We start from the raw sequence: 13,958 nt of genomic DNA on the forward strand, positions 1-13,958 counted from the left end.
AGATTTCTGAAGTGTAAACCCAATTCTGGAAAACGTAACGGATTTTTAAAATTCTCCGCACGAAAAATCCGGTCGGAAACAATTCAACGTGAATTGTTTCCAACGGGAAAAGTGCTGCTTTCAATTCAGCTTTTTGTTGGTGGCTGCGTCCCCAAATGCGCACCCCACTTTGACAAGTCGTCCGTCCAATGTCAATTCATCAGTCTTGTCAAATTTGACAAACCGTCCTTCAGATTCAATTTTTTGATCGTGGTAGGCGTTCACTTCTGCTGTCAACTAAAATTGAACGTCAAAAAAATATTGTTTTTCAGTTGAAAAATTGATTTCGGTACGGATCCGCACAGTCAACTGTAGTCCCATTCAACAGCGGCACTCAACTCGAAATGTGGATACAGAACATCTGCTATTCAAAACTATTCGCTACTCGCAATCGGTATACAAAAATCGGTCGACCAATATGGCAGTTAATCAGTCTTATAATGTAATTGGGCAATTATTATACTGAGGAAAACCAATCAGCGATACTCAATCTAATCGAAACTAATAAGTCAGGTGGATTGCAACCGATTTCTTCGGTAAACGCAGCTGCAGCTGACAATTGTCAATTCTTGGTGCTAAATTTTGCTACAAATTTGTATCCAAAATCAGGTGTGAACAAACATTGTTTAGGTCTATGTTTATGTACCGTATCGTTAGAAGATGCTTTCCGGGTAGTTTAAAAGCAAGTTTCAGGTGCTATTATTTGTCATAACTTGTGTGATGAATTTAAGTAAGAGCAGAGGTTCAAATCTCATAATTCTCTCGACACTTTCAAACAGCTGAGAATATGCTTATAAATAAATTCGCGAAGAAATTAAAATCATCGAAAAAGGTGTTTGAAAATGAACTAGCAAATTTTAAATTTGACGTTTAACGTTTAAGAAAATAAATAAACAGGATACATGATAGCCGTGAAACTCAAGGCTGATGAGACCGCTTGTCAAAATTGACACTGCTGACGAGTTGTCAAAGTTGACACTGTACAGACGACTTGTCAAAATAGAGTGCGCATTTGAAAACGCAGCCACCAGCAAAAAGCTGAATATGTTTGAAAATCTGCAATAATTCCTTTGTATGTGATAATAATTTTTGGGGCCCATATTATTGACTCGAATCAAAACTCGTCGAAATGTCAATTGACGATAGGTTCATCCGGAGTGTTCATTTGTGTTTACATTTTACTAGCGTTGCCAATTTTATTTTGTGTCCAGCACCCAATGTGGCTACGCCACATCGCTTTTGTGCGTGCTGTCCGACTTCGCTACCGCTCAGTCGGACTTAAACTAGGGATAGCCCCTATGTTTGAGTAAGCCGGGCAAACGAGTGGGTCACAGGTTCGCTTGCTTCCGACGGCGGGTCGGTGGCCACCTCGCCCTCTAGGCCTCGGTTATGCGGCTAAGCCGCATCGAAATGGTACCCCTTAAACATTCTAACTTGAATCGGTTGTGTCACCCGAGCCGGAATACGAATTAGAACCAGCCAGCATTTCGGCTGAGTTAAACTGGGAAGTTTAGTACAATTTGATCTGGAAATAAAAATTTTCTGGCAACGCTCCAGCACTCCGTTGATTTCACCACCTGGGCGCCAGGTTGACGATATGAAATGAACTTTGTTTACTTTCGACAAGTTTTGATTCGAGCCAACAACATCCAGCCTAATTTTTGAGTTTATCAAAATATATTTATTTCGACCGGTTTTGAGTCGAACCAATTGAGGGGACCGATATTGTTCCCACCTCTATCGAATTTATGTCTTTTTCGACTGTATTTCCAACTCCAATAGGATTCCTGTTTACTGTTGTCAAACAGTGTGGCATGTAAACAACTCGTAGCAAAAACTTGTTTTTTACGTTCCGGATGGTCCAGGATAGGATAAAACTCGAAAACCCAATGTAGGACACTTATGAACGTTTGCATTAGCATTAGACGTCTTAAAACCGATAGCCTGAATCATGGATGCGGCTGAGGTAAGCCATCCAAATTTTGCGTTCTGTTCTCTAGTCCAAATGGTTCATCAATTTTCTTCCCGAGAGCCATTTTCTTTTCCAGCCGTAATTGGCTAAAATTGCTTTTAATTTGATAAATTGGTTAAATTCGATATCGACGTGAACTAAGCGCATTCAGACGCCAACAGAAAATGGCAACTGATCACGCAAAATTTATCTCCTTTGACCAGTATCACTTTTGGCTGCAAATCGAAAAACTAGTGGGACCGGTTCCAGAGAACATTAAGCTGTTGTTGCAGTTCTCCTGTTTCTGCAACTCGTCCATCGCGGATCTCGATGACGAGCTAATAGATCAGATCGAGCAGGAAGCCAGAACGATTCCGACGGTGCTGCGGATTGCTACCAACGAGAAACTTATAAAGAAGTATTTTGGTGTTTACTGTCACACTCCTAACGAATTCCGTTTCCGATCGGGCGAGCGGAGAATGTTGAAAAACATTTCCGTTGCGGTGAGAAAAAAAGGTTTGGATAGCTTCATTCAGTCATTACGAACAATCCAGCATCACACGGAGGCGAGACCGGCCGTTAGTGTGATGTTGCAGAATTATGATCCCCAGACGCTTAGGCAAATGCTTCGCGAGAAGGTGCTAAATGCGTTGAAGTATGTAGCTTCAAGTATGCTTGCATTATGTACATGTTTGAAAATACCTTATATTTCAGCAACAATCACGCGGAGATTCTACCAGACTATCTGAAAGTCATCCAAGATAATTTGGACATACAAATTGTCAACGAGCAAGGCACCCCGGATGCGTACGTGTTCTGTCCACTGTGTAGCACAAAAGCTAAATTGTCCAAGGATCGTACCGGTAGCATTATTGTATCCAATTACACTCTTCATGTGCGCAAATATCACGGGTTCGGACCGCTCAGTCAGGGGGTAAAACGAAAAGTGGACGAATACGGGATGTCCGAATATATTCCAGAGCACATGCTAGATCAAATCATCAAAGAGGAACCAGATTCTCGTGGGTACGAACAAGGTGCCTCTACTCCGTACTATCCGATATAGGAAATAAGTGTGCATTCGACGATCGAGCGATTTTAAAGCATATATATGAAAGTAACGCGAGATTATATGCTGGGAATGTAGGTGTAACATTCCAAATATAATGGAATTATTTAAGAATGAATGTTAAGTAAGTGCAATACGTTCGAATATTGTGTGTGTGTAGTTTTAATCGATTGCTTCCAATGTTTATTCTAATGTCCTGGAAGATGATTCAATAAATACGAAAAGATTGACCTTTCATGTACGATTGCTTTTTGTTGTTAGACCTGATTCCCATTTTATTACAAACTTAGTTTGCAGGTAAACTCAGATACGCAAGCTGTTCTTGAATGAATGACGGTGATCCTAGTTATGTGCTGCATTTTTGCTTTACTATCCTCTGTATAATCTTTCAATTGAATATACCTCCCGTAATTTCTATCTCTTCGTTCGTATGTTTTAATTTTTTAATTTGGGTTGAGCTACAGACCCGACTATAAATAAACTCTTCTGACAAAAAACAGCTGATGGTATCAGACCTGTTTGCTCGAAAGTTCGCCCAGAGAAGCTCAGAATTGTATTATTCCTAGGGGCAGATCACTCTAAGAGTGCATCAAATTAGAAAAAAATGCATTTAATTTCCATTTTTGCATCAACTTTGCACTCCCTCGCAGAAAAGTTTAACAAACGTCCAACGCTGATTCATTTTGTTCGACGTTTTGTTGAATGCAGGGATGGTTTTTTCTAGGGTTTTGACATCTTACACGCCACGCAAAATACATTATGAATTTCCATTTTGATGGAAAAAATGCATTTAATTTCGCCGATTTTTCAAAATGCATCTCAAGTGATCTGCCCCTAGTGTTATTCTGACAAGTAAATTACGTTACTGGCTACAAGCCTTTTATGAAGGACTACCGTGTCTACATGCCCGCTCACAACGTTGAGATCGACGGTGCAGTCACCGAGTCGAGTTTGTCATGCCTGGATCATTTCGTCTGTAGACAAACTTTCGTACACATTTTGAAAGCAGCGAAATAAATATTCTCACGTTAAACTGCACTAGGGACAGCAAATAAACAAACCGAACATCTGATGCACAATCCTAGAGAGGACGTTAAATGTTGTTTTGTTAGCCACCGCAACAACCAAACTATGGTAGAGCGGTGTAAGCATATTTTCATCTGACAAAATGATTTTTTTGTGAGTCTATTTAAGCTGTACGCACACGAGGCGACAGGACACACGCCACAAAAATATTGACTATGGATATTGTTCTACCTATTCCAACGCGGCAACAGCAACAGCGTTGTAATTGGTAGAACAAAATCCATAGTGAATATTTTTGTGGCGTGTGTCCTGTTGCCTCGTGAGCGAACTACGGTGGTTTATTCATTGCAATTCGCTGAAGTTTTCCCAGAATTACCTTGCGGAAAAACGATGCTTTGTTTTGTCCAGGGCCGGCATAATGCTTTTCGCCCGAGTGGGTAGTTCATGTATTACTAGTGAGGGTTCCTGTATTACTAGAAATTTGTCGCATTTTCACCATATACCTATACACTTCCATTACATACGCATAAAATCATTCGCAACGTGTTCGTTCGAATTAAATCGACCCGCATGCTAGCATTGGTTAATGGTAAGGCATCTCCGACGACCGACATCCCCTCAGGCTCAATGAAGGTCGATTTGAATAATTCCCATCGATGACAAAAATAATGCCGATAAGTCTCCTTTTTGATACTAATCATATCCATCTAATATAACCGGCATCAGGGTGGTCCAATTCCGGACCAAAGATTAGCTAACTAAACAACAGGCGGCCGTGTACGAAGAAGTATCCAGTATCTTGTCTACATGCTCGCCCGGGAAGTAGAGAGTTATGGTGTAGTCTCCGACAGGGGCCTTTGCATCAGTCAGTGAAAATTCTGGATTGCAAGCAACTGCATTCAGCAAAAATAGAGAAGTAAAATGAAACAAATTATCTTCCATCAGCCTCATTACGGACCTTTCGCCAGATCTGCTCTTCCAACAGGTTCGTCTAACTGTTCACCTATCCATTGCGAATCAGATCACTTTTCTAACTCATCTTTAGTTTAGAATTTATCGTTTATAGGCCTAATAAAAATAAATCACAATTTTCTGCATTTTGTGATGATTCACAAAATGATTACACGCATTTCACGCAATCTGCCATATCTCAAACATTATTTTTGATTATTTTAAATTCCTTCAACCTGTGGATGTATTGAGGTGTCCTTTACAAATACCAGGTCAAATTTCGAAAATCGACCTATATTTATGGTAATTATGCCCCGAAAACAAAACTACGTTCACAACTCCCCACCGTCCCCTACGGGTACACAACTTTATAAGTACTATTCATAAAACCAAAGGTTGACTCATGTCATTATTCATAGATTTAGGAACGTTTATTCATAAATCAAAACAGTCTGGATAGTTTTTCGTGAACTATTTCTCGAAACGCGGAATTTTATTCAGAAATCCATTCAATCCTCGTAAATAAATTCATGATTCCTAATATATTAGTCACGATTCAATATCCGTGTTCGAGAAATAGTTCACAAAATCATCAAATATTATTCATGCACTCGCGAACTGGTTCATGATTCTTAGTATAATACAGCGCAAATTCGTCAGTTGGGTGTTCGCAAGCTGGGGCAAGCCCCAACAAAAAGACACTCTTATGTCAAAACTGAAAGTCAAGAACTGATTGACGTTTGAATGTCATTGATTTCAAGGGGTTCATTGGTTGATTTCTGTGGCAATCTAGGAAAAAAGCATACTTTGAAATTCAATGGAATTTTATTTTTTGAATTCATATTCCGGAATGTTTTGAGTTAAATAAATGTGTTAAATGTTTCGCTTCTTCCATTCAGCATCAGTTAGTTTGCGTCGCAGAGAGGTTAGTTTACTAACTTTTGAAGGTCATATCTGATGTATTCAATCACATTATCCACTATTTTTTAGCTACCCGGATAGAATTTTACAATAGCATTTACCCTACAAACAATCATAAAATAATAAATATTATAGTTATTACTGTTTCAACATTGTTCGATGCCTAGATCTCACAGTAGATTTACAATAAAATTTCATGTAACAACAAATTTCACTGTTCAGCAAAAAACTGATACAGTGCATTCACATTAAGTTTTACTGTTTTCGAGAAAAAAATGTATGGAGAAAAATTGATTTTTTTAATGTTAAGATACATAACCACCCCCCTTTTCACTGTAAAAGTCTATTTTACATTGAAATTTACTGTATAAACAATAAAGTTTATTGTTTTTGTATTGTAGCATAACACTAAAACTTACTGTAAATTATTGTAAAATTACTGTACTGTCACAGTGAAATTCATGGTTTTCTTACTGTACATTTCTATTCGGGTAGTGGCAACGTAGTATCCATTTCCTGTTTTGTGTGAAGGAATTTATCAAAAAATAAAAATCAAAAAGAACACTAATGACATAGTTTGTCACAAAAAACAACTTTAAACTGGAAGGAAACAGCCAACTTTTGCGAATTGTAAATTATTTCTGTTTATTTTTTATGAAAGAAAACAAAAAATCGGCGATTCCCTTGGGTAATTTTTGTCAGCTGTCAGTTGCCCCAATTAACGGATATGATTCGCTAGTTGGGGCGCAGTCGCTATCCAACTAACGAATTTGCGCTGTATAGAGGTGTGCGCAGTGCCGCCGCGCCGCACCGGCGATTGCAGGTAAAAATAGTAAGCACGCCGGTGAGGCGCGCTTACTATTTTTCTCTTACCTCAAATCGGCGGCACGGCGCACAACTCTTGTATAGTAGTCCCGACTTACCATTCGTGCTGGTGAAGTAGTTCACGAAATCATGAAATGTTATTCATGTATTCGTGAACTGGTTCATGATTCTTAGTATAATAATCACGATTTACCATTGGGGGACGTGATATGGTTCACGAAATCATAGAATATTATTCATATATTCATGGACTGAAAGTCACAACTTACCATTCGTGCTCGTGAGATAGTTCGCGAAATCATAAAATGTTTTTCACGTATTCGTGAACTGGTTCATGATTCCTAGTATAATAGTCGTGACCTACCATTCGTGCTCGTGAAATAGTTCACGAAATAATCAAATATTATTCATGTATTTGTGAACTGGTTCATGATTTCTAGTACAATAGTCACGACTGACCATTCATGCACGTAAAATATTTCACAAAATCATGAACTATTTATTATTCATGGGCTCGTAAACTAGTTCATGATTTCTAGTACTAGAATCTATCTTGCGTGCGATATTTGGAAGGTATCCCTAATCATTTTCAATTTCATACAACATGGTCATGAAATTTTCACAGGAACTATTTCACAAAATCTAGAGTATTATTGGTAGAATAATTTTTGTTTCATGCACTATTTCATAAAATGTAATATGTCCAGCTGCCAGCGACCAGTAGAAGGCACGAGCAGTAGATATATGAAAACTATTAGGACCTAGAACATCGTTATTCCTTTTTTTTATTTCGTTTATTTGACACGGCTCATAGCGGTAGCTTAACGGAGTCGTGGATCTTTAATGTGTTTACAATATGTAAAAAAAATAGAAACAAATATTATTGATTGAGACCTTCTTTCGCGGCTCGCCTACTGCGTCATGGGGACCATTTAATTCTCTCCTGTCCTCCATATCAAGGTCATCATCGTTAAAAGTGCCTTGGTGTTCGCGACCAGATGTTCTTTCCTGCTTCTTGCACTTACGGGTGACCAATGTAAATCCGTCGTCATTGTTATTATCTTCATCACCGATGTTGCTTACAGTGGTTTTTGGGGTGCTGGATGCTGCTTTGGCAGTTGTCAATATGGACTGAACAGCTGCCACAAATTTGGCAACCGTTTGTAGTTCAGGTATTGGTATTGAAAACTCTTTTTTGGGTTGGTTTGCCGTGGATGCGTTGGCAATCGGTAGAGATGCATTCTCCTCTGTATCTTCCGCGAAAGGTTGTCCGTGCTGCGCTGTCTGATTACAATACTTGCACGTAGGAGTTTGCCTCTCATGGGTGCATAAGGTAGTTTGATTAATAGTAGCTTCGTGGGTTTTGAGTTTTATTGTCAAGTGGGAGGGGATAGATCTTTCGATTCGCATCCTCACCACAAGAACACCGTTAGGTGTACCCGGGAAGAGATTTCTCCACGTATAAGGTGTAACGGATTCTACTTCTCCGTATTGCGAAATGTATTCTGCAGCTAGATCAGGAGGGTTACGTGGTGATAGGTCGTGTAGCATTACATCTACATGGTCTTTTTCTATTTACACGGGAATCTTAATTCCGACTTTATCACCTTCAGCCACGTACTTCAAGTAGTTCTGCAAAACGAAACGTTCGACTCGGGCTAACGTGTTGAATGATATAAGCACTACATTGCGAAGATGATGATACTGTAGATACATAACCTCCTTGAGCTTAAGCTGCATCTTCACCTTCAGCAGGTATTCACGAAAACTCAATCTTATTGAACAGAATTTAAAGTCAACGACCGCTGTGTTGGATCGGAGCAAAGATTTTTCGTCAACTTTAGGGGAGAGTGAGGACACTTTATCCTTGGGGATATTTAATTCCCTGGCCATATCTCCTAATCTATAGTCATAAAGTTATCACAATATCAAAAGGAAATGAAATATTTGGTCGTTTATGATGTTTAAAAAACAAATCTGATGAGTTACATATGGTTTGGAAAAGTTGTGTAATATTTTAGAAAATATGTGTTTAAATCCATCTCGAAGATCTTTCCACAACGGTGAACGGTTGTATGAGATCGTCGAACTAACTATTTATGAATATTTTCAAGTACGATTACTTTCTAAGTACTTTTACCTGGAAAAACACGTTATTCGAAAAAAAAAAATTCACTATGCATACAAAAAATAAATAAATTTTGTTCGCCTTATGCAACAGGTATCTTTGATCCCTGTAACACTGGGTATTCTTGATCCCTATTATTAGTTCTCTCAAACACTTTCGAAATTGATAGAAATAGAAAAACATCGTTCTCTTAACGTACCTGGCACTATTAATTGGTCTAAAATGTTTTTTCCGTGAACAAATGATGGTATAAATTATTGAAGGTTGGAAAAGCCAGTTAAACAACACTGATTTACCGCAAATACTTGTCTTGACTTTCTACTGTGGTTAAAGTTTGACGTGCATCTAAAAAGCTAGTCTTATTAATCAATTTGTCAGGAGAGATGATTAGCTGAACTTTCGTATCTATAGGTCATAGTGTGCTTTGTTTCTTTAGCCCTAGTGGGCGGGGGATCAAGTTACCACACGTTTTTACAGAAACCTCGTTTTGGCATGATTTTCAAAATTGTTCATATTACTGACAGGGCATAGTGTTCGGGTCTATATATTATCCATAGCTCTTACAATTCGAATTGCCTACAAGATGGCGTATTTTGCAATTGAAATTCTTATTTCATTGAAGTTATGAGAAAAAAAAACAAGAGTGGGAACAAGCGTACCCACTCTCCCCTACTCATGATGGCAAGAATAAATTAAAGGTTTCCTTTGTTCGAGACAATGCACACTAGATCGAGAGGTTTCTAGTTGTTGTTCACTTGGTTCGATTGTACGGCTGACTTGGGTAAAATTAGAAAGTAGACTCCATCGTTATTCATTCACTCAAAAAAAAGTAAACGTTATGCCTATTGATTTTACACATAGATTTTTGCAATTAACGAAGGCAAATAGACACTATTTGCTGGCACATAAATCTAATGTGTGTATTTACAAGAAATATTAATCTTACATTCACATTTCATAATTATTAGGCACATAAAACTCCATTCTATAACAATATGCACATATAACTTATGTGTGTGCATACATAGTTTATACAGTTGACACATAGAAGGTATGTGTGCGCGTGATAACAATAGCATTTCTTCTTCATATGAATTTTAAGCGGTTTGAGGCAAATAGAATCGACGTTTGGATTTTTTTCAGTGTTTGATAAGGTTCAGTTTTTATGTCGCAACAGAAGAAGAAAACTGCACTGAGCACCAAAAATACATTATAGAGCCACAAATCGTGTTCGTTATATAGTTTATGGAACAAGATCCCGCTTATTAGTCACACAATTATGTTCCTGTTTATATTGTCACAAAATCATTCCGGGATAAGAACTAGCCCTTCAGTACACGGCACAGTGGCGGATTTGCCTAAAAACCTGGCCAGAAGTCGAAAATTGCATGGTAGTATTCCGGGTTCTAGTACATATATTGTCCTTCAGATGGTGCTGCCGCATGCTATTTTGAGTGAAACGCTCCAAAATTTCAATATTTGAGGTGTTGACATATCCAAACCGTTTAAACTATCGCGTTTTGCTCATATTTTTTATCGAGTGCTCGAAATATCAGTATTATTCAAATGTAGCTGAATTTTGATAAAACTGCCGGTTTTGAATATGGAATAATGGAAATTTATGCTGAAGGTATGTGCTTTATTTATGTGTATTGATGTCAAAAGATATTATTTTGTTTGTTTATAGAAAATGTCAATAACTTTCACGATTTTGTAGCAGACGGTTGCAGTTAGGGTTCGCAGTACTGACCCTTTTTGGCGAGAACCGGTACTACGGTACTGAAGCCCTCAGTACCGGTAGTACCGGTAAAGTACCATTACTCGAATATTTAAAAAAAATCGAAAAAAGCTTCGAAGTGAAACTGAATGCTTAAACTGTTGACCATATTCTCAGATGATTGATTGGTGCTGATGAAAAAAACATGTTCATTGTTTTAATTGATTCAGAATGGCATGACTCATTACAGCAGAAAATATTTTTCGTATGCGACACCTTCTGTTATTTCAAAATCTAGGTCACTATGAAATTAATAACTGCTAAGCGGTGCGACTTTTGTCGACTTCAACAGATGGTAAATGTAAGAAACACGATCAACAACAGTAAATCAAAGCGAGAATGGCAGTAAATCCGAGCAGGTTGCTCGCATTTCCTCTCTTGATTTTCTGTAAATTGATTTCGACCGGCATACCAAGGCTTTCCTGTAAACTATGGAGTATTGCTTAATTTTCCGATCATCAATAATTACAAATCGCCCCATTTGGAGTAGTTCACCAAGTCTAAAATTGTTAGGTACTAAATCGCTGTTCGTTCTTTTATAAATAAAGGTTTAACCCTTTATAAGGCCCAGCGTTTGGGGCTATTAATGAATGTTATATTAATAGAAACACGGTTCTCTCATTTAGTTTAGATTATATTTACATTTATTTCGTAATAAATTTTTTTTTGAAAATATACTGCTACCACCCGTTAGAAAAGGTCAGTCTTTGTAAGGTTTGATGTATTTCCAATGAGATTGGTGTAAATATGAAGACATATCGAGCTGGATCAAAAATTTAAAAAAATTTGGTGAGTTTTAACCTGATTAACAGTAGATAACCCCTGGATTCTGAGGATAAGTTGAAAAATGAGACCAAAGATTACAGACGTTTTATTTTTTTCTTTGCAATTTTTACCACTCATAAACCAAATTTTCGAATTAAAAATAGATGTTTTTACAAATTTACATCACCAACTTATAGGGTCTTTAGTATTTTTTCAAAATCGAGCTAATTTTATTGTCCAAAAGGAAATCGCCGTATTTTTTCCCAAAAACTCTTCACCAATCTGAGACTTTTCACTGTATCTCAATAAAAAGTAATAAGAAGAGTTGTCAGATTCCTAACAAGTAAATTTCATAAGATTGGAACACTTCTCACTTCATACTCCTGCATTATATTCTGGTTGCAATTGAAAATCGAAAAATTGAATTGCGCCTTTCGTTTTTTCCCTATTTGCAGAGTGGGCAACTAAAGCGCATCTTGTGTACATGTTAGAGAATCAACTTGCGCATCATCTATACCAGTTGCGCTTTAGTTCCGCACGCTGAAAATAGGAGAAAAATCGAAAGGCGCAAGTTCACTATTTCGATTTTCAACTGCAACCAGAATAAATGAAACGACAAGGTGGCAATATAATTGCCATTGCCTTATAAAGGGTTAAGAGCAAACCAATGATATGACTTAGACCATAGTCTCATAACGCGCTACCCAGTGAATAATGGAAACCAATCAGAATGTCGCCAATACAAAAAATTCAAAGCAAATTTTTAGTCTCTTACGCTAGATGCGAATATATTGAAATTTAGTACAATATCGTTAAAATTTAATTTCGACAAAATAAAGCAGGAATTTAAACATACCGTTTAGTACAAAGGGAGCTAGTAATGTTCAACTTATAGAAGGTAATTAATATAATTAAAAGTCATCTTGCAGACCGATATATTGAAACAGGTCCCCCTAGAGAGTCCACATATTTTCATAAAAATACCGGTACTGGCTTTTGTTTAGTACCGGTATTGCGGTACCAAAAACGGGTCAGTATTCCCGGGATTTTCGGTACCGGTATTATCGGTACCACAACCCTAGTTGCAGCACACATTTTTGCTACATTATTGAAATACTGTTTTTTGTCCACGTATGTCCAATATGTTTCAAGGCAATTTGTGTTCCTTGAACGATTCTTCATTTGGAGCATTATAGAATTCTTGCCCGAATTTGCCCGTTTTTGAGTAATCTTTGGTTAAGTGGAGATGGAGACGGATTATAAGATTTTCTGTTTAAAATATAGACTCGTACTTTTAATAACTGCTGCACCTCGGGTTGTCGTAGCGAATCAGACAATACTGCATTTTGAACAGGAAGAATTGTGTATTTAGTGGCGAAAGTTTCATCGAAATGCATAAACATTTTCAAAAGTTATCAAAAGTGAAACGCAAAAACCGTAAATAATTTTGGTCGTTCATATTGAAAGCCTGTACTCAAACTACTAATAAATTGAATCTATATTATAGAGTGATATTTGTAGGCTCCTTTGTTACCGGAAATTAAACACCACTTATATTTTTATATTTCACCGTTTATTATTGTTCGTTAAAATCTATGCCCAAGTAAATTGCGTTGCGACTGTCGCGTTCGGCATCCTACTTTTCACTGCTCGCTTTCCATGGCGAGTTGTACATTCTGCTCATTCTCTCTCTCTCTCTCTCTCTCTCTCTCTCGCATCCATAGATAGCTCTCTTCAGAATGTGTTCGTTACACGCAAAAGTATATTTAGTCAAAACCCTACAATCCCCCCTAGCTTTTATAGAATTAGTATGATATATAATCTTTGTGTCGAGCTGGTTCAGCTCTGGAACGTGTTGTCTTCCTTGGGACAGGTTCATGGGAGTTTGAGATTGATACGTCAGGTGGGTTTTCCAACTTCTTTAAATGTGTAACATTACGACGAAACTCCTTTCCTGTAGAGTTTGATCGTATGGTTGTGTCGCTTCCCTGTTTGCGAACAACGTCAAATTCTTCAGGTGCAAATATTGTCTCGAGCTTATTATCCCTCCTCATACGTTTAGCTACTACACGATCCCCTATATCGATGCCACTTCCTTGAGCATTTCTCTTATTATCGGTGTATAATTTCCCCTTCTGCTTGTTCATTCTATCACGGTCTCTAATTTCCTCATCTTCTAGTCTCATTGGTGGCACTAGTGGCAGTTTGTTCCTAATCTTTCTACCGAACATCAATTCTGCTGGTGGCTTTCCAGTTGTAGAATGGTTGGTAGAATGGTAAGTTAGAAGATATTGTCTCATCTCTTCCCTCCAATCTTTTCCTAGTTCTTGCGCAATCCTCAATCGTTTCAATAATGACCTATTCTGCCGTTCTACCTCCCCATTCATAGCTGGCCAGTAAGGGATAGTATTCACCAGTTTTATGCCATTAACATCACAATATTCTCGAAATTCTTCACAGTTTTCAGTTAGTTGGGGTCCATTATCAACACGCAATGTCAGTGGAA

General features: G+C 37.8%; 1 protein-coding gene across 1 annotated transcript; it reads left to right on the forward strand.

Annotated features, from left to right (window-relative positions):
- The first annotated feature begins 1,831 nt into the window (after positions 1 to 1,831).
- On the forward strand, positions 1,832 to 3,300 carry LOC131682826 (uncharacterized). Its single transcript, XM_058964594.1, has 3 exons — positions 1,832 to 2,005; positions 2,215 to 2,645; positions 2,705 to 3,300. The coding sequence occupies exons 1-3, from the start codon at positions 1,991 to 1,993 to the stop codon at positions 3,054 to 3,056; spliced, it is 798 nt and encodes a 265-aa protein (XP_058820577.1). The 5' UTR covers positions 1,832 to 1,990; the 3' UTR covers positions 3,057 to 3,300.
- The last annotated feature ends 10,658 nt before the right edge of the window (positions 3,301 to 13,958 follow it).

Source organism: Topomyia yanbarensis, chromosome 2 (genome assembly GCF_030247195.1).
Source record: "Topomyia yanbarensis strain Yona2022 chromosome 2, ASM3024719v1, whole genome shotgun sequence".
Classification (NCBI taxonomy): Eukaryota; Metazoa; Arthropoda; class Insecta; order Diptera; family Culicidae; genus Topomyia; species Topomyia yanbarensis.